Source organism: Poecilia mexicana, unplaced genomic scaffold, assembly GCF_051168715.1.
Source record: "Poecilia mexicana isolate PSO_F unplaced genomic scaffold, ASM5116871v1 scaffold_23, whole genome shotgun sequence".
Classification (NCBI taxonomy): Eukaryota; Metazoa; Chordata; class Actinopteri; order Cyprinodontiformes; family Poeciliidae; genus Poecilia; species Poecilia mexicana.
Window position 1 is genome coordinate 22,442,815 of NW_028263392.1, and position 24,619 is coordinate 22,467,433.

Sequence of the window (24,619 nt, forward strand, 5' to 3'; positions counted from 1 at the left end):
AATATTGACCTTCAAAATAAAGTTACAAACTAAATATTCAGGATTCAGTTTGTGACTAAAAATATGGTTAACGATCCAAAAACGGCAGCCATGTTGGACCAGACCCGAAGGCCCATAGAACCCGGCCAGCCGCAGAAAGGAGGCAGAAACACACCAGGTTCTTCTGATCCAGTCGGGCTCTGGATCAGATGAGGAACAGATAGGATTCAGAACCGTCTCTGAAGTTCTGCAGAACCAATCCAGGAGGTCCAGAAGAACCAGAACGTCTTCAGGCCTCAGCTAAGGTCAGAGGTCATGGTTTAAGATTTCCTCCAAGGGTCACTCCTGCTGTGGAACCTCCATTGAGTGAAACCAGGTGAAAGGTCATCCTCTGAGTAATCAGCGGTGGTTAGGGTGAAGGCACCGTGGACACATAGCAGCCAGTGACTGATGTCCTACAGCACTGTCTGGACTGCAGCAGAGTTACTGGACCAGAACCAAAACCAGATCTTACTGGGTTTCAGGTTCAAGCTAAATATTTAGCTAGCTAGCTAAGTTTGTTTATTTGGATTCCCATTATCCATCTGTCAACATATTAAAAAACATTTATTACAGTTACACTTAGCATAATGCTGGCAACATAAAAATAGAATTGTAACAGTTTATTTGTTAAATAATTAAAGAGAATTCTTTGAAAAGCTCCAATATTTCAGCATAAATGAGGCAGCTGTTGATGTTAATTCAGTATTTGGAGGTGTGGCCAAAACGAACTGAACTGTTAGTTCATTTCTTCTCCCAACATGAATGAAACCACGGGATGAAACTACAGGCAGGGTTCAACAGGGCTAGAACGCAGAAAATTGACGTCATCATTCACCAAAAAAGAAAAACTCTACAAGAGATAATCCCAGTCAATGGGAGGAAAGCCAGACTGAGTTGCAAGCGAGATTTTAAAAGAGTGTTATGACTTAGGAAGGATTTAGATTGAAGCTAAATAGTTAGCTTGCTAGGTAAATCCCCTGGGTGCTGGTTGTTGCTGTGCTGGCCTCCAGTGAACACCAGAGGGCGACACTGAGGATTATAACCAGCTGAACTCATCCATCATCCCAGAACTAGGTCCAGAACAGTTCTGATGGGTCAGAACCAGCAGGTTGGCAGCAGCAGCATCATGGTGAGGGGTGATCTGATCAAGGCCAGCAGAGGAACGTCTCTCAGCTAACAGCGCTAACTTGTCCATGTTTTCAGCAGGATGATCCACAAGCAGAACCACCCGGACCGGAACATCAGGTATCAGAACCTCGTGCTGAAAGCCGCCTGCCTTTTATACCAAATAAATAAAAACGGAATAATAAAAATTTCAGCTGCAGCTGCTGGCTCTGCCGGCAGAGGGCGCGCTGATCAGCAGCATCGATCCGCGATTGATACTTCTCTGGGTTTCTGCACCCTTTCTCTTGGGGAGGAAGGAGAGGCGTGTTCGGAACCCTGACCCCTTTAGGCCCAGAAGGTCCTGCGGTTGCTTTGGGTTCGGAACACCAAAGTGGGTCATTCCTCTGGTCAGTGAAAGCTGGAGCGGCGGTCCGGGCGGACCGAGAGGGAGCAGCTCCGGAAGGAAGGAAGGGAGGGTTCGGGCTGCCTGAGAAAGTTCGGCGGAGGTTCGGGTATCTGGTTCGGGACATAAACTGGACGCGGTAAAAGGAGGAACTGATTCCCACCGCAGCGGCAGAAATGTTACCGGTAAGTCTCCCCTTCGGTTCCGACCGACACTGACGGGAACTAACGGAAACTAACGGGAAGTAACGGAAACTAACGGCCGGGTAGATCCGCCGCTACTGGACCAGAACCACAATCTCTAAAGTGAGTACTGTGACTCCCAGGGGTCCCCGGCCGTCTGGTACCAGCAGGTGTCCGGGTTCTGGGCCCCAGTGTGGCACACCGCCCAGGGTGTCTCAGCCTGGGGCGCTTCATTTAAATAATAATAATAATAATAATAATAATAATAATAATATTGTTTAATGATTAAAGGAGCATTCCTTCTATCTTCACCACATAATTAACTCAGATACCACCAGAAGGGGTCCAAAGTGGGACTGGGGGCCATTTGTGGCTCCATCATGGCTGACATTTGGACTACCAGCACATTAAGCAGAAAATCCTTTTTTGTCAGTTTTTAGTATCGCTTTCTTCAAAATTAAATCCTCTTATTAAAAGTTGAAACGCTTTCACAGCAACTCCACCAGTCCTCCCTGTTCAAGCTGCTTCCTGACTGGGAATGAACCCAGAGCAGGGCCGTGCAGAGACCACTAAAGGGGCAGGTGCTCAAGCCCCCCCAGCCCCCCCCTCTCTGTACGTGCCTGACCCAGAGCCTTCCAGGAGTTTCCTCCAGGACTCAGGGGATGCTCTCTTCTGCCCCCCGTCTCTGCTGTCCTCTGTCTCTCCCTCTGTGTCTGTCCATGGATGTTTGATTCAGAGAGATTTCTCATCCCAGATTATCTTGAATTTATCTGTGGAGCGCTGATCCGCTGTGACATCATCACTGTGACATCACAGGGTCAGCTCCTGTTTTCGTGTCTCTGATCCAACTTGGTTCACATCTGTCCAGCTTCATGACATTTAGACCAAATTAAAACCCAACCAAAACTTCCTGCTTGTAGCTGCCGAGTCACTGGATTTAATGCTGAGTCAGTGGTTGCTATTGCGACAGCATCCTGTCCGGTTGGTAGGGACGTGGTGGGGTAGCCAAGAGGGAAACTCTTTACGTTTACTGTAAGAGAGCGGCTTGACTTCCTGTCTCCTGTCTAATGGCAGAGAGAGGAAACGGTAAAGATCCGGCTTTTAATGGCTAGGGTTAGCTTTTATGCTAACTATTGGTGACTTGTATGCTTTTATTTTGGTAGGATTCTCGTGATCATAGCTATGATCAGATCTACATTTAAAGGCAGTAAAAAGGATGTAAAGGTTTAATGAGGTTAATAACTGGGACTGAAGGTTAAATGTTTATGGATCTGTGATCGGAAAACAATTATTATTATTTTTTTCCTGTTTACCTCGTTACGTTGGCGGATGATGCACTGAAAAAAGAGAACAGCTGATCCAACTTAAATGTATCTCGCTAGTTGGTCAGAAGTTATCAAATTATGTTTATCCAAGTTAATTTATTGTTTTTATTAAGTTATCAAGTTAAGCAAATGTAAATAAAGTATTTTTGACAATTAAAATGTAAACAATGATTTTAAAGTATGAATACTTCTGGATCAGACAGCAGGTTGGATCCTGATTGGCTCCTGCTCTGTGAAGATGATTTTTATTATCTGTTACTGATCCGCCAATCAGACCTGGCCTTGTGTTTCCATGGCTACAGCTGATCCTGACGGTTTACCTCAACGACACCCAGCAGATGCTAACCGAGGTCCCTGTTACCACGGCAACCAGAGTGACCGACGTGGTGGAGTTCTGCAAGGAGGCGGGCGAGTCCGAGTGCCACCTGGCCGAGGTCTGGAACGGTCACGGTGAGTGGAACTGGGACCGAACCAGGTCGGAACCAGGACCGGTGCAGAGCCCCTGGCACACGGCGGTCTGTGTGACGTTCCTCTGATGGCGCTGGGATCAGGGGTCTAGGTCCAGGTTCTGGTTCTGGTTCTGCTGCAAATGTTTACTAACGTTTCAGCAGCCACATTTCTGTCAATAACTTGAATATTAATAAAACTGGAAATTATTTCACTGATAACTGAAAAAAATTTATATGTGAAACAATCTGCCAGTTTATTTAGCCTGATAGGGTCCATCAGAACCGCATCAGAACCTCAGGGCGAGGATCAGTCTGCTGCCTCCAGAAAGTGACGCCATCTTGTCTTCCTCAGAGCATCCGCTCCCTCAGGAGCTGCTGCTGCTGGATCTGCTGAACGCCTGGGGGGCCCGGAGGCCCGAGGTCCGCTACTACCTCAGGCACCGCTTGTGGCCACCAGGTAGACCTACAACACCGTCCCCTGTGGCCACCAGGTAGAACCATAGACAGGTAGAACTACAACACCGCCCCCTGTGGCCACCAGATAGAACTACAACACCGCCCCTTGTGGCCACCAGATAGAGCTACAACACCGCCCCCTGTGGCCACCAGATAGAACTACAACACCGCCCCCTGTGGCCACCAGGTAGAACTACAACACCGCCCCCTGTGGCCACCAGGTAGAACTACAACACCGCCCCCTGTGGCCACCAGGTAGAACTACAACACCGCCCCCTGTGGCCACCAGGTAGAACTACAATGCCAAATTCACCTGGTAGAAAACTCCAGGTTGAGGGTTTATAGTGAGTTTTGGAAAGGTCCCCACCAAGACTTAGACCGAACCTACGCCCTTGCTGGGCGGGGTGGTCGGGTCGGCACCAGGGTCAGTACTGTCGGGTCACATGACTCATCTGGCCCTCGATCCTTTGAGTCTGAATGAGATTTTGTTGTTTGTTCTGCAGGAAACCCGCCGACCTCGGATCAGAACCGGACCTCAGTGGCAGCAGAAAGCCATGATGTAAGTATGCCGCGTTCTTCGCTCCAGAACCAGCAGCTTAAACAACCAACAACCAGAACGCTGCAAACACAACACAGACACCTGATGGTTCTGGATCTGTTTGCTCTGACACCAGCCTGCAGCTCCAACCCATCAGGCTGGACCAGAACCAGAACACATGCACGGCTTATATGATCCAGTCCAGTGGTTTCCAAACTTTTTCTTCTGCGCCCCCCCAGTGATTTCCAAACATTTTCTGTGCCCCCCCCCATGGATTACAAATGGGGGGTGGGGGGGCATCGACTTTTTTGGGGGCAAAATGAATGTACGTAGCTGAAAATAGACACCAACATCGGTAGCCTACAAGGTACTTGTTAAGCTTAAGGTTCTGTATTGATGTTAGCTAGTCATCTTTTAGCTAACATTAGCTAGTCATCTTTTAGCTAACATTACCTGCATCCAACAGCTTCACTCAACTCAGTCGGTTAGTTTGGAGGGAAAAACTGTGAAAAGTTCTTTGCGGTTTGCTGGTTTGCTGCCGTGATTCTAACACAAACCTACGTAGCTCCGCCCAGCAGCAGCAGGTCTCCTTCACAGGTGGAAACCCAGCGCGAGCGTGTAGCGCTCATGTTGCGTTTAAAGGCGGCTCGGAAAAACAGGTTACCACATGTTAACAACGGATTAAACAGTTTTAACTGCTGACAAAAGTGACAGAGGACACAGATATGGGAAGTGTGAAAGCCTACTGTATCAAATTGATATAGGAATAACAGAGAGTTGGCCATTCTAAGGTAAAAACCCAGCGCATACAGTGTTCATGTTTTGTTTTGTTTTTTTTTCATCCAGACGGCTTCCTGCGCCCCCCTTCAATGACACGGCGCCCCCCCTAGGGGGCGCACCCCACAGTTTGGGAACCTCTGATCTAGTCAAAGTAAAGCTGTAAGTGAAGGAACCGGCTTTAGTTTTAGAGTTGAATTGGACTTGGTCAGAACCAGCAGAGTCTGGACTGAAGGCGGATCAGAACCTAAAAATAGTCTGAGACAGTCATAAGTGTGTGTGCGCGCGTGTGTGTGTGCGTGTGTGTGTAATCCTGGATTAGTGACAGTCATCATTATATGGCTCCAGCACTAAGTGGTGGTGATCAAACTGGGTCTGGACCGGGCCGGACCGGACTGCTGAGGACGGTCTGGTCTCTGAGTAACTCAGTAGAAACAGCCAGCTCCTCTTCCTCCTTTTCCTCCTCCATGTTGAACCTCGGCTGCTGCAGTGATGACCCGGTTCTGATCCGGTCAGGTCGGTCAGTGAAGGCAGGATTATCCTGGTCCATGACATAACCGGGTTAAGAGGATTGTCTGAAAGCTCCTCCTCTTCCTCCTCTTTCTCTCACCTTGCAGAGTCTCCGTCTCCACAGGTACCAGAACCGAGTGTCAGTAGCAGAACCGGGCCGCTGCAGGTTAGTTCTGATGGTTTATTGGTTGAACAGAATCAGCGTCCTGGAACGGAGAAGTTTTGACCTTTGACCTGTAGCCTGAGATCAGGTCAGGACGGGGACAGGACTGGTGGACATGCAAGACATCCGTCTCCATGGCAACGCTATGAGATGCAGCGGCTGTGTTTAATGGGACGCTGTCGCTTTAAGAGGATGCCTGCAGCTTTAAGTGACATCAGCTGTGAGGGGGTGGGGCCTCACAGGAAGCAGGAGGATGATGTCAGTGTCCGACCCGAACCAGACCGCACCAGAACCAGGCCAACCTGGGCTCAGCAGAACCAGAACCAGACTTTTTATTAACAAAGCAGTTAGCAGATAGAGGCTAGTGGTTAGCTGTGAGTGGTTAGAAGCTAGTGATTAGCGGCTAATGGTTAACTGTGAGTGGTTAGCGGCTAGTGATTAGCGGCTAATGGTTAACTGTGAGTGGTTAGCGGCTAGTGATTAGCGGCTAACGGTTAACTGTGAGTGGTTAGCAGTTAGCAGCGAGTGCAGTGGTTAAACGGATTTACAGGAAAATGAAAAAGAACTGTTCACACCAAAAGATTCAGTTCATCTGCAACAATAACCAGATTATTCTGGACCCAGAATCGGGCTAAACTCCTGATCCGGTCCAGATTCCAGTTCTGATCCGCTCCAGACTATCCTCCACCATTTCTCTGTCAATTTTCCTGATCTGACCACATCCTGGATTCACATCTGGACCAGCAGAATGTTGGACCGGTTCGGACCGGCTCGGACCGGGTCGTCTGTCCCGCAGCGTGACGCAGCCGGCAGGACGTTCCCTCTGTTCTTCGCTCTGGCAGCATCATCTTCCTCATCAGGCACATCTGGAGGGGGCGGGGCTAAGCCGGCTCTGCTGCAGTAGAGAGAGAGAGGAGACGGGCGAGAGACGGGGGAGGGGGGGAGGGGTGTCGCAGCAAAGAGCTGCAGCAGGAAGAGGAGAGAAACAGAACATGCTGGTTCTGACCCGGTTCCCACAGCAGAACTCGCCAAGAAGACTGTATCTGAAGTAGACCTGAGCTCGACACCAGATAAAGTTCTGGTCTGGTCCGGTTTCCCCTGCCGGACCGGCCCGGCCGGGACCATGGAGTGGAACGAAGTGGACCTGGTGCAGGAGTTCACGGTGGAAGGACAATGCAGCAAGATCAAAGTCCGCTCCTGCAGGATCACCTGGGACAATCTGCAGGTACTGCAGCCGGGCCGGACCGGGCCGGCGGAACTGGCAGGGTTCTGCTGGACATCACCACACATCGACTACACCGGCTGAACTTCTGCTGGCTCCACCAAGATAAGGAGCCCCGCAGAACCAGACACAGGGTTCTGGAGGATCAGGAGGTTCTGGAGGTTCCAGACGGTTCTGGACATTCTAGAGGTTCTGAAGGGTTCTAGAGGTTCTGGAGATTCTAGAGGGTTCTGGCGGGTACTAGAGGTTCTGAAGGGTTCTGGAGATTCTAGAGGTTCTGGAGGGTTCTGGTGTTTCCAACCACTAATTTGCTAAACAAAAATCTTAGCCATGCTAACAGTAATCCATTAAATACTTGAAAAGAAAATGGCAGAAGCTAAACTGCTACACACAAAATTATACTAAACTGCTTAACAAAAACATGCTAATGCTAAAGTGCTAATCACATTAAAGATTAGCAGAAGCTAAAGCTAACCATGATGACTCGCTAGCTGCAGTCCTCAGGTTATGATTCTCCCACATTTTATAAAGTTCATCTGTTATGAAGATGGGAAACATCTTAAGGCAAAAATGTTTTAAGAGGCTCAAATATGTCAGCCATCTTGAAAATGGCCTTCATCCTAAAACTGTAGTGACTGATGGGAAATATGAAAAACATCAGACCTGAGTGGTTAGCATGCCTATGCTTCACCACTAGAGGGAAGTAAAGAGTAGCTCTTCTGGCTAACAGCTAACTGATCTGAGCCGGTTAAAGCTGTAGCAGGAAGATGAAGTTCAGTGGCCAGGTGCTTCCTCTAACCTGTCCATGCTGCCATCGCATGGTGGCCACAGGAACTGTTTTCATCAGTGCTGCTGCTCCCATGAACACCAGGGAATCACCTTGGTAACCAGTGACTCAGCATATTTAGAGCCAACTTGTTCTCAAGTTACTGCAGAAAGCTTTCAGTTTTAATAATCAGACAGGAAAAGTTTTTCTAAACCAAACCTACCTCTGCTCTGGAGACACTCACTGTTAAAATGTCCTTTACTCTGTGTGTGTGTGTGTATGTGTTTGTGTGTGTGTGTGTGTGTGTGTGTGCGTGTGTGTGCAGGTCCCGCAGGTAGAGCTGACCCTCTCTGAGCTCCAGGAAATGGCCACCAGGCAGCAGCAGCAGATCGAGGCGCAGCAGCAGATGCTGATGGCCAAGGTAACAGCAGCAGCGAAGCAGCCACTGCGAACAGCTCCTCCGGTTGTTGTGGAAATTTGTGCAAAATCAAAAGATCCCTGCTATTTTTCTTCCTGTGATGCATAATTGAAATTTTTCTTTTTAATTTTATGAATTTTCTGAATAAATGTTGAAAAGCATCAGCTTGAAGAGATGCTACCTCCCACCTGCAGGTGGCAGTATCTGGCCACCTGGATGTGGCAAGTTACAGAAATCAAGTTATTTAACGCATAGACATTAATACGATTGATGTCTATGATTTAACGTATCCACCTTATTCCTATGCCCCATGATGCTTTGCGTGAATTATGGGTACGACTTCCGTTACCATAGACATAATATAAGGATAGACCCTCATGGACCGCTCTCGCCTATTGTCGCTGACGAGATTTAGGGCGGCCATCTTGGAGCGGTCCACCACTCCACTCAGCGTTATGTGTTTAGCAGCACAATGACGTATCAGCGGATTTAAAAGATCATAACACACTTTTTTGTTACTGTAAACCATATTCAATCATCTATCAAAGCAACATTTATAAACAATTGTATTTTTTAAGTATGTTTTTAATACATAGTTCATCATATTTAAATATGCTTAGTGGCTATAACAATAGAATAGGAATGGAATATTCTGATATCGATGTATGAAGAGCATATTACAAAGCACACAGCCGTTCATAATTTATTTAATAAATTATTTAGTAATATCAATACATATTTATATAACTATACAAACACTAATAAGTAATGATTAATACTGAATTATATATATATATATATATATATATATATATATATATATATATATATATATATATATATATATATATATAATTATATATATATATATATATAATTAGCTGGCCAATGGAAGAGATGAAGGCCACGGATGTAAAGACTCGGAAGCTGCTAACCATGCATGGAGGGTTCCACCCCAAATCCAGCACCCTGAGACTGTACACGAGCCGTAAGGAAGGAGGCAGAGGACTAGTGAGTGTGAGAGCCACTGTCCAGGATGAAACATCCAAGATCCATAAATACATCAAGGACAAAGCCTCAATGGACGATGCGCTCAGCGAATGTCTCAGGCAATGGGGAACAGAGGACAAGGTGCTGGAGGAACCATCATGGGAGGACAAGCCCCTACATGGGATGTACCACCGACAAATAACTGAAGTGGCTGATATCAGGAAATCCTACCAATGGCTGGAGAAAGCTGGACTCAAGGACAGCACAGAGGCCCTCATCCTGGCCGCCCAGGAACAGGCCCTAAACACCAGAGCAATAGAAGCTCAGATCTACCACACCAGACAAGACCCAAGGTGTAGGTTGTGCAAGGAGGCCTCTGAGACAGTCCAGCACATAACAGCAGGGTGCAAGATGCTGGCAGGGAAAGCGTACATGGAACGACATAACCAAGTGGCGGGCATAGTGTACAGGAACATCTGTGCAGAATATGGACTGGAAGCCCTGAGGTCAAAATGGGGGACACCCCCAAAGGTGGTGGAGAATGACCGAGCTAAGATCCTGTGGGACTTCCAGATCCAGACAGACAAGATGGTAATGTCGAACCAACCGGACATTGTGGTGGTGGATAAAGAACAGAGGAAAGCTGTTGTGGTGGATGTAGCAATACCAAGTGACCACAACATCAGGAAAAAGGAGAAACTGGAGAAATACCAGGGCCTCAGAGAGGAACTGGAGAAGGCCTGGAAGGTGAAGACCACAGTGGTGCCTGTGGTCATCGGGGCCCTCGGGGCAGTCACCCCCAAACTGGAGCAGTGGCTCAAACAGATCCCAGGAACAACATCAGACATCTCAGTCCAGAAATGTGCAGTTCTAGGCACAGCCAAGATACTGCGCAGAACCCTCAAGCTCCCAGGCCTCTGGTAGAGGACCCGAGCTCAGAGGATGAAAGAGACCACCCACGGAGGGTGAGAGGGGAATTTTTTTTTTTTTATATATATATATATAAGATATGTTTTTCAGCCGACGAGTCCAAAATCCGGTGAGATTCATCCGTGCTGCAGTGAATCCGTCTCTCTTTATAGATTTCTCCCTCTTCTTCCTCACATCGTGTCTTTAGGAAACTTTCAAAACAAAAACGGAAGATTTAGGATGTATCTTACTTTGGACAGAGTGAAAGAATATAAATAATAGTCTTTACCACCTGTGTAAACTTTGCCAGTGAATGTTATAACACATAATATAAGTTTTATAATATGTGTTATATTGTTTCATTTCTAATATAGGCCCTTGTGTCAGATAATCTAAGTCAATGTTAGAGAATAATTAATTTTTTTAGATTTACGGAATCTCAGTTAGCCTTCATAGCGGGGCTGAACCCGTATTACACCAAGCACTGTAGCTAATATTAGTTGGTAGGTGGACATAAATACAGTAAAGTAATATTCGAATCACAATATATACACAATAATATGTCCATCTTACTTGTGAAATGTTGTCTGTGGAGCCCTCACATCAATAATCCATCGATCCGAACAACAATATCCCTCAGTGCTGAGGCATCTTCTGCTGTTTTGGTTGAGCAAAGTAGGAGGGACGACCGCTCCAAGATGGCCGCCGTATTTCCTGCGCCGGAGCGGTCCATGAGGCGTCTATGCTTATATTATGTCTATGTCCGTTACTAACCGGAACCGCCATTTGTTTGCGGGTTAGCAACTCGCTAACTGGCTTTCCACAGAGGTTTTAGGCTATAAAATATGTGGGAACTCCAGTTATCACAGCTTAAATGCGGCAGTATTGTTTTACCGCTACCTACAGTTATTGAGGGGAGGGATGGCGACTTGAAGAAATGGCTGCAAATAACCCGCACTAGCTTATTTAGCACCTGAGTGAAGTTGGCCTTCTTCAAATCAGACAAAATGGGTGTCAATCAACACACGTGCTGCTGTAGCCACAAAGTAAACCTGGTCGGATTATTAAAGTACAGCCACGAACAGAACAACAGTTACCCGAGATCCACAAGGGCAGACATTTTCCAGTGGAAAGTTGCTCTCTGTAACAGATTAATATGCGATTCGGTTCGGTTCTGGTCCAGTGGGGAGATTCTCCATATTGCGGTTTGGAGCGCAGCAGCTGCGGTCATTTATCCGCTGATATGCAGCGACACTCAGCAATGGAGAACCTCGAGGTTCTGGTTCTGATGGACTAAATGAGCCCAGATATTTTATTTTGTCTTACAAGAAATGTTCCTGGCCCAATCATAATGATAAAGACTCAGATCATGAACTTTATTATTTTTTTAAATACAAATGAAAAAATTCACATCACACCGAGCTAATATTATGTAGTTCTGGTGTTTTACACCGTCAGCGCTAACAGCAGCTCAGCTTCTCTGCTTTTCTCTTTATTCCTTTCAGCTCTTCGGAGAAACGAGCTGCTAGCAGCGATGCTAATTCACGGTCATTCCAGTACAAAACTTGTAAAACCTGGTTGTAAAACTTGATCTTGTTCCTGTCGCTCCCCTGATTAAACTTAGTTGTCTCAGGTTGTCCCTAGTTGTCTCTACTTGTCCGTGAACAAGTGTAACTAAATATTGTATTATAACCAAAAAGAGAGATGCAACTACTATCATGAATGTAGACTAGCAAAAAATTCTACAAATTACAGTGAAATAATGCTACTTCCGCTAGCCGCCGGAAGTAAGACCTATAATCGTTTCCCCAGTAAGCCTCTCAGGAATAAGGTGGATAGAGAAATAAAAATATTTGTCTTCAGTGTGTAGATTGTTGGAGTTTAATCTGGAAAAGTTTGATCAGAGATTTGTTTTTATTTTGGCTCACCTACTAAAAAACACACAGTGAGATTTAATATCCTGTATCGTAGGACAAACTAACAGTAAATACTAGAGATGTGCCGATCAGGTTTTTTCCTCCCGATACCGATACCGATCACCCATGAGGGCCGATCACCGATACCGATCACATAATTATTATTTATTTATTTTTTATCATAAACCCTACCAGTTACATTATGTGGGAAAAGGAACCATGAATTCACCTTAATTTAGACAAAAACTTGTTTTTAATAACTTTTTCCAAGAAGAAAACTAAACAAAACAGGCATTGTGCAAATTGTACTGCTATTGATAATACTATCTTTAACAGACTGAAAACATATGAAGGCTCTGAAGAGGCTAAATAATGCAAAGAGCCAAAATAAAACCTCTCAACATTGCCAAGAAGTTCAAGTATAAAACTTAACATTCAAAGGCAAAAACAGGATCCATTACAATAAACAATCCAGAGTTACTGAATGAAAACTTCCTGTTAGCATGGCGGCTAGCTGATTACTGCTAGCTCTGATTGGCTGTTTCTGACTGAGCGGAGTAATTATGCAGATCAGGGAGGAGATGGATTATTTTTTTTAGAGATTATCTGTCTCATGTTAGGACAGCGAAAGTTTTAATACGGATGTAAAATGTATTTTTTAAGTTAGATGCTGCAGCTTTAAGCAGGTTCGGTGTGAGAGTCACTACCAGGTGGAGCAGAAGCGAAGCTCCGTCTGTCAGATATTACTACCTGTAGCGTAGCAGCGGTTCAACAGGAGAGCAGAACCAGCGTCTTACATCGCAGCTCGAAGACTTAAATCATTTTCCAGGTTATTTGTTTAGCTTTCTGACCGTCATGCTAATCCGGGTGAGTGTTTGTAGCTGTGCGCTGCTTTACCTGCTATCTGATCCTCCGTATGTCTTTTTTACTGCAGTGAGCCTCGATGTAGCCAAACTCCGTCAAGTATCTCATTGTTTTTATGTCGTATTAGCTTCGTTGTGTTGATACATTTTGACCTGCTTCAATTTTCCGCCGCAACACGCAAACTTCCCCATTCACTCAGTGCGTTATAGTTCCACATCGCTTAGGATTTGTTGCTGCGCGTTTGCGCAGAGTGAAGGTTGGAAATGAGATGATCGGTATCGGCAACAAGAGCCAATGATCACCGATCATGCACTTTTTCACGGAAATCGGCCTGATTATGATCGTTGACCGATCGATCGGCACACCTCTAGTAAATACTGTTCAGTGTAGTGTTTCGGAGCTCTGAGGAACCAGAACCACAACCGGACCAGCAGTACCTTCATGACTCTCCTCTGTTTCAGGAGCAACGGCTGCGGTTCCTTCAGCAGGGCAGCAGAACCAACACAGGACACTCACAGGTAGGTTCCCCAGATGTTCCCTCACACGTTCCCCCTGATTTTCACCCTGATGTTCCCCCAGATGTTCCCTCACATGTCCCCCTTGAAGTTCCCCCAGATGTTCCCTCACATGTCCCCCTTGAAGTTCCCCCTGATGTTCCCTCACATGTTCCCCTTGAAGTTCCCCCTGATGTTCCCTCACATGTTCCCCTTGAAGTTCCCCCTGATGTTCCCTCACATGTTTTCTCTGATGTTCCCCCTGATATTCCCACACGTTCCCCAGATGTTCCCTCACATGTTCCCCTGATGTTCTCCCAGATGTTCCCCCTGATATTCCCTCACATGTTCCCCTTATGTTCCCCAGATGTTCCCTCACATGTTCCCTCACACGTTCCCCCTGATGTTCCCCAGCTGTTTGTCTCTCTGCAGGCGGAGGCGGAGCAGCTGCAGCGCCTCAAGTACCGGGTGGAGAGCCAGGAGGCGAAGCTGAAGAAGATCCGTGCCATGAGAGGCCAAGTGGATTACAGCAGGCTGATCAACGGGAACCTCAGTAAGACAAACACCAACGATCATCAGCCAGCCGATCGTCACTCTGAGCTCTACTGCTTCTGTCTGCAGCCGCAGAGATCCACCATGTGAGCAGCTTGTTCCAGGAGAAGCAAGATGAGCTGCAGGCTGCCGTCAGCAGGGTGGAGCAGGTAGGGGGCGCTGCGGCAGGTAGGGGGCGCTGCGGCAGGTAGGGGGCGCTGTAACAGCATGAATTGTTCCTATTAGAATCAAACAGCTGCTGCTGCTTTGATGTGTTTTAGCCTTTTCTTGCTCTTCATCGTCCTCTCGTCTTCCTCCTGGTGTTCAGCTTACCCAGCAGTTGGAGGACTTGAGGAGGGGCCGCCTCCAGCTGCAGAGCGATGCCGAGAGGCTGGCGGACACCTCAGGGTCCCCGGTGGGACCCACCGCCCTGAAGGGCTCCTTGTTATCCGGCTCTGCTGGCGTGGAGCTGAGGAAGCTCTACCAGGAGCTGCAGGTGAGCCCAGGTTCTGATGGCTCTGATGGGTACTGACGGCTCTGATGGGTACTAGGAGCCAGTAGGAGGCGCTGCTGGATTAATCTGTCTAAAATGAATAAACAAGCGACACCTGGTGCAGCCAGACAAGAAGGAGTCGCGATGGTTCTTCAGAATAAAGTACATTTGAACATTTCATCCATCCATCCATTTTCTAACTCCCTTGTCCCTAATGGGGTCAGGAGGTGCTGCTGCCTCTCCAGCTAATGTTCCGGGTGAGAGGCGGGGTCACCCTGGACAGGTCACCTGTCTGTCGCAGGGCAACACAGAGACAGACAGGACAAACAACCATCCACACACACACACACACACACCTAGGGACAGTTTGGAGACGCCAATTAACCTGACAGTCATGTTTTTGGCCTGTGGGAGGAAACCGGAGTACCTGGAGAAAACCCACCATGCACAGGGAGAACATGCAGACTCCATGCAGAAAGACTGGGGCTGGGAACGCAGAACCTTCTTGCTGCAACGCATCAGCTCTACCAACTGCTCCATTGTGCAGCCCATTTCAACATTTCATGACACTGAAATATGTTTCAAACTGTGATGATGGTTTGTGTAGGTCGGCTTTACGTTGTTTAGAAGTCAACATAGAAGTCAATTGAAGGCTGTTGGCCTTCATTTTGTCACTCATGTAGACGAACTGGTACTGGCTGTGTTTCAGGCCCGGAACCACCAGAACCTGGAGCAGAGCAGCCGGCTGGCCCAGAACCAGGAGCTGCTGTCCAAGCGGACAGGTCAAGTGGCGGCCATGGACCGCCGGATCGGAGAGCTGAGGAACCGTCTCCACAGGAAAAGAGGAGAGGTACCGATCTTGTCCTGCACCACTTCCTGTCCCGCCGTCCTCTCTGACGCCCGTCTCCCCTCCAGTTGAGCCGGAAAGAGGGCCCATCCTCCCCCCGGACTACCCCGCAACCCAGTGCCGCCATCTCCGGCCGAGTGGCAGCCGTCTGCCCGTACGTCCAGACGCCGGCCGAAGGGAGGCGCGACCCAGGGCGCCCCACTGACCCTCCGCCCAAAGCCGCGCCACTCAGCCACGTCCGCTCCCTATCAGGTCCTGGTGTCTTCACGGTGGACATGGACTCGCCTCTAAAAGGGTCGTCCCCACGATGACTGTCCCTTTGTCTATCCTGTCTCATCTTTCTGTCCCCTCATCTGTCCTGGCACTACCTTCTGTTGGGACTCATGGTCTGCTTGTCCCTGGTTGCCCATGGTTGTCCTTAGTTGTCTCTAGTTGTCTCTAGTTGTCCCTGGTTGTCCCTAGTTGTCTCTAGTTGTCCCTGGTGGTTCCTGGTTGTCCCTGGTTGTCTCTAGTTGTCCCTGGTTGTCTCTACTGTTCTCTAGTGTCCCTAGTTGTCCCTAGTTGTCCCTGGTTGTCTCTAGTTGTCGCTAGTTGTCTCAAGTTGTCCCTAGTTGTCTCTAGTTGTCCCTAGTTGTCTCTAGTTGTCCCTGGTTGTCCCTGGTGGTTCCTGGTTGTCTCTAGTTGTCTGTAGTTGTCCCTGGTGGTTCCTGGTTGTCTCTAGTTGTCCCTGCTTGTCTCTAGTTGTCCCTGGTTGTCCCTAGTTGTCCCTAGTTGTCTCAGGTTGTCCGTAGTTGTCTCTAGTTGTCCCTGGTTGTCCCTAGTTGTCCATAATTGTCTCAAGTTGTCCCTGGTTGTCCATAGTTGTCTAAAGTTGTCCATAATTGTCTCAAGTTGTCCCTGGTTGTCCCTAGTTGTCTCAAGTTCTCCCTTGTTGTCTCTAGTTGTCCATAGTTGTCCCTTGTTGTCTCTAGTTGTCCATAGTTGTCCCTGGTTGTCTCCAGTTGTCCCTAGTTGTCTCTAGTTGTCCCTAGTTTTCCCTGGTTGTCTCTAGTTGTCCCTGGTTGTCTGTAGTTGTGTCTAGTTGTCTCTAGTTGTCAAGAGTTTTCTCTAGTTGTCCATAATTGTCTCAAGTTGTCTCTAGTTGTCCCTAGTCGTCAATAGTTGTCAATAATTGTCTCAAGTTGTCCCTGGTGGTCTCTAGTTGTCCCTGGTTGTCCCTAGTTGTCTCAAGTTGTCCATAATTGTCTAACGTTGTCCCTAGTTGTCCCTGGTTGTCCCTAGTTGTCTCAAGTTGTCCATAATTGTCTCACGTTGTCCCTGGTTGTCCCTAGTTATCTCAAGTTGTCCCTTGTTGTCTCTAGTTGTCCATAGTTGTCCCTGGTTGTCTCTAGTTGTTCCTGGTTGTCCCTAGTTGTCCCTAGTTGTCTCAGGTTGTCCGTAGTTGTCTCTAGTTGTCCCTGGTTGTCCCAAGTTGTCTCTAGTTGTCCATAGTTGTCCCTGGTTGTCTCTAGTTGTCCCTGGTTGTCCCTAGTTGTCTCTAGTTGTCCCTAGTTTTCCCTGGTTGTCTCTAGTTGTCCCTGGTTGTCTGTAGTTGTCTCTAGTTGTCAAGAGTTTTCTCTAGTTGTCCATAATTGTCTCAAGTTGTCTCTAGTTGTCCCTAGTCGTCAATAGTTGTCAAAAATTGTCTCAAGTTGTCCCTGGTTTTTCCTGGTTGTCTCAAGTTGTCCCTGGTTGTCTCTAGTTGTCCATAATTGTCTGAAGTTGTCCCTAGTTGTCCCTGGTTGTCCCTAGTTGTCTCAAGTTGTCCGTAGTTGTCTCTAGTTGTCCCTGGTTGTCCCTAGTTGTCTCAAGTTGTCCATAATTGTCTCAAGTTGTGCCTGGTTGTCCCTAGTTGTCTCAAGTTGACCCTTGTTGTCTCTAGTTGTCCATAGTTGTCCCTGGTTGTCTCTAGTTGTCCCTGGTTGTCTCTAGTTGTCTCTAGTTGTCAAGAGTTTTCTCTAGTTGTCCATAATTGTCTCAAGTTGTCTCTAGTTGTCCCTAGTCGTCAATAGTTGTCAAAAATTGTCTCAAGTTGTCCCTGGTTTTCCTTGGTTGTCTCAAGTTGTCCCTGGTTGTCTCTAGTTGTCTCTAGTTGTCCATAATTGTCTGAAGTTGTCCCTGGTTGTCTCTAGTTGTCCCTGGTTGTCTCTAGTTGTCTCTAGTTGTCTCTGGTTGTCCCTAGTTGTCTCAAGTTGTCCCTGGTTGTCTCTAGTTGTCCCTGGTTGTCTCTAGTTGTCTCTAGATGTCCCTGGTTGTCCCTAGTTGTCCCTGGTTGTCTCTAGTTGTCTCAAGTTGTCCCTGGTTGTCTCTAGTTGTCACTAGTTTTCCCTGGTTGTCTCTAGTTGTCCCTGGTTGTCCCTAGATGTCTCAAGTTGTCCCTGTTTGTGTCTAATTGTCTCTAGTTGTCCATAATTGTCTCAGGTTGTCCCTGGTTGTCCCTAGTTGTCTCAGGTTGTCTCTAGTTGTCTCTAGTTGTCCCTGGTTGTCTCTAGTTGTCCCTGGTTGTCCCTAGTTGTCTCAAGTTGTCCCTGGTTGTCTCTAGTTTTCCCTGGTTGTCTCTAGTTGTCTCTAGTTGTCCCTGGTTGTCCCTAGTTGTCTCAAGTTGTCCCTGGTTGTCTCTAGTTGTCTCAAGTTGTCCCTGGTTGTCTCTAGTTGTCACTAGTTTTCCCTGGTTGTCTCTAGTTGTCTCTATTTGTCCCTGGTTGTCCCTAGATGTCTCAAGTTGTCCCTGTTTGTCTCTAATTGTCTCTAGTTGTCCATAATTGTCTCAAGTTGTCCCTGGTTGTCCCTAGTTGTCTCAGGTAGTCCGTAGTTGTCTCTAGTTGTCCCTGGTTGTCCCTAGTTGTCTCAAGTTGTCCATAATTTTCTCAAGTTGTCCCTAGTTGTCCCTGGTTGTCCCTAGTTGTCTCAAGTTGTCCATAATTGTCTCAAGTTGTGCCTGGTTGTCCCTAGTTGTCTCAAGTTGTCCCTTGTTGTCCCTAGTTGTCTCTTGTTGTCCCTGGTTTTCCCTAGTTGTCTCTAGTTGTCCCTAGTTGTCCCTGGTTGTCTCTTGTTGTCCCTGGTTGTCTCTAGTTGTCTCTAGTTGTCAAGAGTTTTCTCTAGTTGTCCATAATTGTATCAAGTTGTCTCTAGTTGTCCCTAGTCGTCAATAGTTGTCCATAATTGTCTGAAGTTGTCTCTAGTTGTCCCTGGTTGTCTCTAGTTGTCCCTGGTTGTCTCTAGTTGTCCCTGGTTGTCTCTAGTTGTCTCTAGTTCTCCATAGTTGTCTGAAGTTGTCCCTGGTTGTCTCTAGTTGTCCCTGGTTGTCCCTAGTTGTCTCAAGTTGTCCCTGGTTGTCTCTAGTTGTCCCTGGTTGTCTCTAGTTGTCTCTGGTTGTCCCTAGTTGTCTCAAGTTGTCCCTGGTTGTCTCTAGTTGTGTCAAGTTGTCCCTGGTTGTCTCTAGTTGTCTCAAGTTGTCTCTGGTTGTTTCTAGTTGTCTCTAGTTGTCTCAAGTTGTCCCTGGTTGTCTCTAGTTGTCACTAGTTTTCCCTGGTTGTCTCTAGTTTTCCCTGGTTGTCCCTAGTTGTCTCAAGTTGTCCATAATTGTCTCAAGTTGTCCCTGGTTGTCCCTAGATGTCTCAAGTTGTCCCTGTTTGTCTCTAATTGTCTCTAGTTGTCCATAATTGTCTCAAGTTGTCCCTGGTGTTCCCTAGTTGTCCCTGGTTGTCTCTAGTTGTCCCTGGTTGTCTCTAGTTGTCCCTGTTTGTCTCTAGTTGTCTCTAGTTGTCCCTGGTTGTCCCTAGTTGTCTCAAGTTGTCCCTGATTGTCTCTAGTTGTCCCTGGTTGTCTCTATTTGTCTGAAGTTGTCCCTGGTTGTCTTTAGTTGTCTCTAGTTGTCCCTGGTTGTCCTTAGTTGTCTCAAGTTGTCCTTGATTGTCTCTAGTTGTCTCTAGTTGTCCCTGGTTGTCCCTAGTTGTCTCAAGTTGTCCCTGATTGTCTCTAGTTGTCTCTAGTTGTTCCTGGTGGTTCCTGGTTGTCCCTATTGAATTTCCAGTCTGTTTCTTGACGTTGTTCTGTTTCTTCTGTTTCTTGTTCAGTCAGCGACGCGCCGTGGCCCAACATCAGCCAGACTGGAGCCGACTGGAGGACCTGCAGTCCAGAACCGGTACCGTTTGTTCTTCTGACCCAGACTGTTCCCTCCGTCTGACCGGAAACCAGACCAGACACACATCAGTTCCCTAAGCTCTAGAAAAGCACTGTTCCTCTAAACCCCGCCCCGGTGGTGATGTCATGGCTTTGTTAGCTTCTGATAGGTTTATTCTCACTCTGCTTCAGCGAGGAAGAAGCCGTTCCTGCAGATGTCCAGAGGGACAAAACCTTCGTCTGTGGAGACACGTCCTGTCTCCTGGACGCTAGGAAGCCTGGGACCACCATCCCTACTGTATCGCATGGTGGTGGTGGCAGCATCATGCTGTGGGGCTGTGTTGTTAGACAGTTGGGTCCAAACGGGTTTTCTGGTCTGCAGAACTGGAAGGTTCTGTGAGGAAGAACAGTTACAGTCCTGACCCCATTCCAGTGGTTCTCTGAGGAGGAATGGACTTGATCCTGGTGGTAAAGGTTAAAGGTCAACTCTCATGAAATGGTTGAAAAGTTCTGAAGATCCAGAACTTTTCTGGATCCAGAACCAGCTTGGTGAACTGGACCTGAACCTAGAAGTTCAGTCCGGTTTCATGTCAGACGGGGAGTATGTAAACATCTGGTCTCAGCTGGTTGATGCATGTAGTGGTTGCTATGGAGACGCCAGTGAGTCGAGTTCTGGTCCTCCCAGCAGCTGCGACCCTCCGGCTACGGGACGTACCCCAGCGCCGCCCATCAGGCCGCCGCCCATCACTGCAGCTCCCTGCCGCGCTCGGCACCTGGGACGCTGGGCTGGCCATGCCCCCCCACCGCCACCGGTTCCTCATCTTCATCGCCGCAGCGCGTCCCCAACCAGAACCCAGGTACCGCCTAGAGAGACACACAGGAAATACTTTGAAATACTAGAATTCTCATATCTACACTTGTGGCCTATAGATAATAAAACTTCAGGATGTAGTTGTGATTGTTTTCACAGGGAATAGAAATGGAATGTTGATTTCTACTAAATATTTTCATGCTTTCATTGTTTTCTATGGATTTCAGAGTATTTAAAATTAAAAGGAAAAATTAACAACAAACAGAATATGAGAAAAACAAATATGTTGAGAAGTTTCTCCTGTAGAGGTGTGTGTTGCAGCGGTTACGAATGAAGCCTCTGACTGAAGAAGAGGATTCTTAGGGTTCTATTGCAGAACCTGGTTTTGATGGGAGGAGAGATTGGACTGGATTCTCTGGTACCGGCCCAGTCTACCGTCAACATGTTTAGCTAACAGCTAGCGTCTAGCTAAAAGCTAGTGTTTCTCTAACAGCTGTACTTTAATTGACAGCTAGCATTTGCCCAGCAGCTAATATTTAGCTAAGAGCTAGTATTTCACTAAAAGTTAGTATTTGGCTAACAGACACTGCTTAGATAAGAGCTAGTGTTTAGCTAACAGTTAGCTAGTTGTCATGTATTGGCAGCTGGTTCTGGTTCTGTGTCCAGGTTCTGCGCCATCCTCCCCGCTGTCCCTCCAGTCGGAGCGGACTGACCCCCCTCCTGCGGTGGCGGTGCGTCCCTACGTCCCGGAGCAGCCGTCCAGGCTGCAGTCCCCCAGGAAGGGCCCCGCCACCATGAACAGCAGCTCCATCTACAGCATGTACCTGCATCAGCCTCAGGCCAAGAACCCGGGCCCCCTTGGGAACCGGGCCACCGTCAGGGCAGGTCGGAACCGCCTTGATGCCGCCGCAGGTCCTATCGGGGCGACCACCCGTCCCACCGTCTGCTCTGTCTCCACAGTCTACGGGAAGCCTATGGTCCCATCCTCGTCCCCCGCTCTGCAGGACGAAGCCAGAGATAGCGCTGTCCTTCCTCCGCCCGGCGTGGACGGCTTCCCTCGTCCCCTCAGTCCCACCAAGCTGACACCAGTCGGTGGGTTCCCAGCTCCATCTGCTCCACTCACACAGGACCTAATAACTCCCATGGTGATAGGACCGGTCAGACTGACTGGCCGTTCTGGTGGTTAACTGGGCCTTTACCAGGAAACCAGAGCTTATACTGGTCTGCTGTCTCCTCAGCCCACTCGCAGCTGCGGTACCAGAATGACGCCGACCTGGAGGTTCTGCGGCGCCGTCTCAGCAACGCTCCACGGCCCCTGAAGAAGCGGAGCTCCATCACTGAACCTGAGGGCCCCCAGGGGCCCAACATCCAGAAGCTGCTGTACCAGCGGTAAGTTCAGCGTCTTGGTGGAAACTACCATCCAGCGGTGGCCCCACGTCAGCTAATGTGCCAGTAGAGGAGCTAATTGTTAGCTTAGAGCTAATTACTCGGCTTTTTTAACATCTGTGCTGAAGTTAGGGTTAGAATCTTCACAGGATATTTAGCTTCTACTAAGTAGTGTGTTTGTATAATGCTGTAGCGTTAGCAGAGCTAGCGTTGCATAGCTAGCTTTAGTAGAACTAGCATTAGCAGAGCTACTTTTGACAGAGCTAGTTTTAGCAGAGCTAGCTTTAGCAGAGCTAGTGTTAGCGTCTCCAGCATGCGTTGCTTCACTTGCTGCAGATTGGGGGTGATGAAGGTGTTTTGTGGTGCAGGTTCAACACGCTGGCTGGAGGCATGGAGGGCGGTTCTGGTAGGACTCGGTTGAGGTTCTGTTGAGGTTCCGGACTCGGTCATTCCAGGGGCTCAGAGACGTTCTCTCCTCTGTTCCAGCGAACCCTTTCTACCAGCCAGACGGGCTCCTGGGGGACGTGGACGTCGTCCATTCAGCCAACGGGAGCCTGGAAACGGGAGACAAGGTAGTGCACAGAGAGGTCAAAGGTCAGGACCTGAGTTCAGAGTCCTGCTGCTCCTCTTCACCCTCCGTTACCATGGAAACACCCAAAGAGACAGAAAGCACCACCATCCTGCCTCCCTCAACCCAACCCAGCTCGCCTCCAGAGCCACAGAGGTCCAAGGTCCAGAACCAGAACCAGGGAGGCGCTGGCTCCACCCACGGCTTACCTCCAGCACCTGCTGCTCTGCCTTCAGGACCAAAGGTCCATATTGACCCAGACTCCCTTAGGTGCTTCCACCTTGTTACCATGGTCACCAGGTTGCTTGTGTCCGCAGGCGAAGCGGACCAACCTGAAGAAGCCGTCGTCAGAGCGAACGGGTCATGGCCTGAGGGTCAAGTTCAACCCCCTGGCTCTGCTGCTGGACGCCTCACTGGAGGGAGAGTTCGACCTGGTCCAGAGGGTCATCTATGAGGTACCGCCTGGTTCCACCCAGAGGTTCCTCCGGTTCCTCTGGTTCCTCGGGTTCCTTTGGTTCCAATCCAAACATCCTGACCTCTGACCTCTGACCCTAGCCTCTGGCTCTTGCAGGTGGAGAACCCCAGCATGCCCAACGACGAAGGTATCACTCCTCTTCACAACGCCGTGTGCGCCGGTCATCACCACATCGTCAAGTTCCTGTTGGACTTTGGAGTGAACGTGAACGCGGCTGATAGCGACGGATGGTCAGTTCCTCCTCTGTCCTCCGGACCGCCATCTTGGGGTCATCACATTGTCTCTAGGGGCTGTCAGAGGTTATCAGGGGTCATCTTATCATCTCCTCCTGTATCTCGTGCAGGACTCCGCTGCACTGCGCCGCTTCCTGCAACAGTGTCCACCTCTGTAAGATGCTGGTGGAATCAGGAGCCGCCATCTTCGCCACCACCATCAGTGATGTGGAGACGGCGGCTGACAAGTGTGAGGAGATGGAGGAGGGCTACAGCCAGTGCTCCCAGTTCCTCTATGGTGGGTGGAGCTGGAGCCAACCAGGTACCGGTGCAGCACCCGGACTCACCTGACCGTCCGCTTCGTCCTCCCCAGGCGTCCAGGAGAAGCTGGGCATCATGAACAAGGGGGCGGCGTACGCACTGTGGGACTACGCCGCACGGCGGGACGACGAGCTATCCTTCAGCGAGGGTAACGCTGTTACCGTGCTTCGTCGCCATGACGACACCGAGACGGACTGGTGGTGGGCCAGGCTGGACGACCGCGAGGGATACGTGGCGAGGAACCTGCTGGGGGTGAGACAGCCTTCCTCACTGATGATGAGTCAGAGGTCAGAGTATCTCCTGGCCTCCTCAGGATCATCCTGTAGTAACGTGTTGACCTCTCTGCAGCTGTACCCACGGATCAAACCCAGACAGAGGTCGCTGGCGTGAAGCCCGGCTCCATGAGGAAGAGGAGGGTGTAGGGTTGGTTCTGAGAGGAAACGCAAAGCAGATGTTGACCTTCAGCAGCTGAAAGATGGAAACATCTGCCCACTAATGGCTCTTTCTGTCTGTGGGGGATTGGCCTCTGAGGTCCTGGTGGGTCAGAAAAAGCGATGAAGAGCAGTGAAAGGTGACCCAGGGTGTGTCAGGTCGGTTGAAGGTCATCTGAAGGTTGGTTGGCCTCTGACCTTCGGGCTGCTGATGGATCAGTATCAGAGGAAGGAAACAGGAAGTGAAGATGACACTTTAATGAAGCGGTCCATGTCTCCAAAGGTTCCCCTGAACTCCAACTGTTCATAAGAGGTTCCGGGTCACATTCAGGCCGGGTCAGAACATTGGGTCCGAGTCATTCTAGGCTTCAGAACCGTCTTTGCTGCTTGTTTTCATGTTTTATTCTCCTTAATGTTGCTTTATTTAGCCAAGCTTTGCTTTTCTCATTAGAATCAGTTCTGTCGCTGTGGAGACTCTCCTGCCATCTAGTGGACAGTTTTTGTTAGGGCTGGATCAGCGGCTCCACCTGCTGGACTGGATGTGCCTGAATTTTATGTCCACGTTAATATTTTTATTTCACAAGCATTTTGTTTCCAGTAGCTGCTTTATGACCTGTTGAGCTGCATTATTAAAGTCAAATAAAACATTAATAATTGTGTTTAAACCTCTCAGACTTCCAAGCTTTGCTTCAGTGTTTTCTGGTTCTCCAACCTCTTTCAGAAACATTCTGGAAAATGATCCAATATTTATGTCAACACAGCGAGAGAGTTAGAAAACTCACACTATGGTCAGAAACGCTTAAAACGATTACTGGACAAACTTCTCTTTATCGCTTTAAATATGAAACATAAACCAAAATAACATATCTGTTCATC

At 48.4% G+C, this 24,619-nt stretch overlaps 1 protein-coding gene across 2 annotated transcripts; it reads left to right on the forward strand.

The window, feature by feature from the left end:
* Window positions 1-24,417, forward strand: LOC106904045 (apoptosis-stimulating of p53 protein 1-like). 2 transcript variants are annotated; one of them, XM_088003083.1, is made up of 23 exons: window positions 1-1,713; window positions 3,338-3,485; window positions 3,837-3,941; window positions 4,444-4,499; window positions 8,242-8,337; window positions 13,475-13,531; window positions 13,940-14,060; window positions 14,129-14,208; window positions 14,367-14,534; window positions 15,241-15,381; window positions 15,447-15,630; window positions 19,494-19,561; window positions 20,225-20,396; window positions 21,017-21,235; window positions 21,311-21,442; window positions 21,589-21,739; window positions 22,105-22,142; window positions 22,223-22,548; window positions 22,622-22,759; window positions 22,876-23,009; window positions 23,123-23,289; window positions 23,365-23,564; window positions 23,661-24,417. In XM_088003083.1, exons 1-23 carry the CDS (start codon window positions 1,705-1,707, stop codon window positions 23,700-23,702), a joined length of 2,952 nt encoding a protein of 983 aa, XP_087859209.1. In that variant the 5' UTR covers window positions 1-1,704; the 3' UTR covers window positions 23,703-24,417. The 2 variants fall into 2 exon arrangements, with proteins under 2 accessions (XP_087859209.1, XP_087859210.1); XM_088003084.1 differs by having other exon boundaries at window positions 20,228-20,396.
* Window positions 24,418-24,619: the final 202 nt, after the last annotated feature.

What these genes read in the sequence shown, in the direction of transcription:
- LOC106904045 (XM_088003083.1), top strand. An exon ending in CACCAAGCTGACACCAGTCG is followed by an intron (nt 21,443 to 21,588) that starts GTGGGTTCCCAG and finishes CTGTCTCCTCAG; the next exon opens with CCCACTCGCAGCTGCGGTAC. An exon ending in TGGCGAGGAACCTGCTGGGG is followed by an intron (nt 23,565 to 23,660) that starts GTGAGACAGCCT and finishes ACCTCTCTGCAG; the next exon opens with CTGTACCCACGGATCAAACC.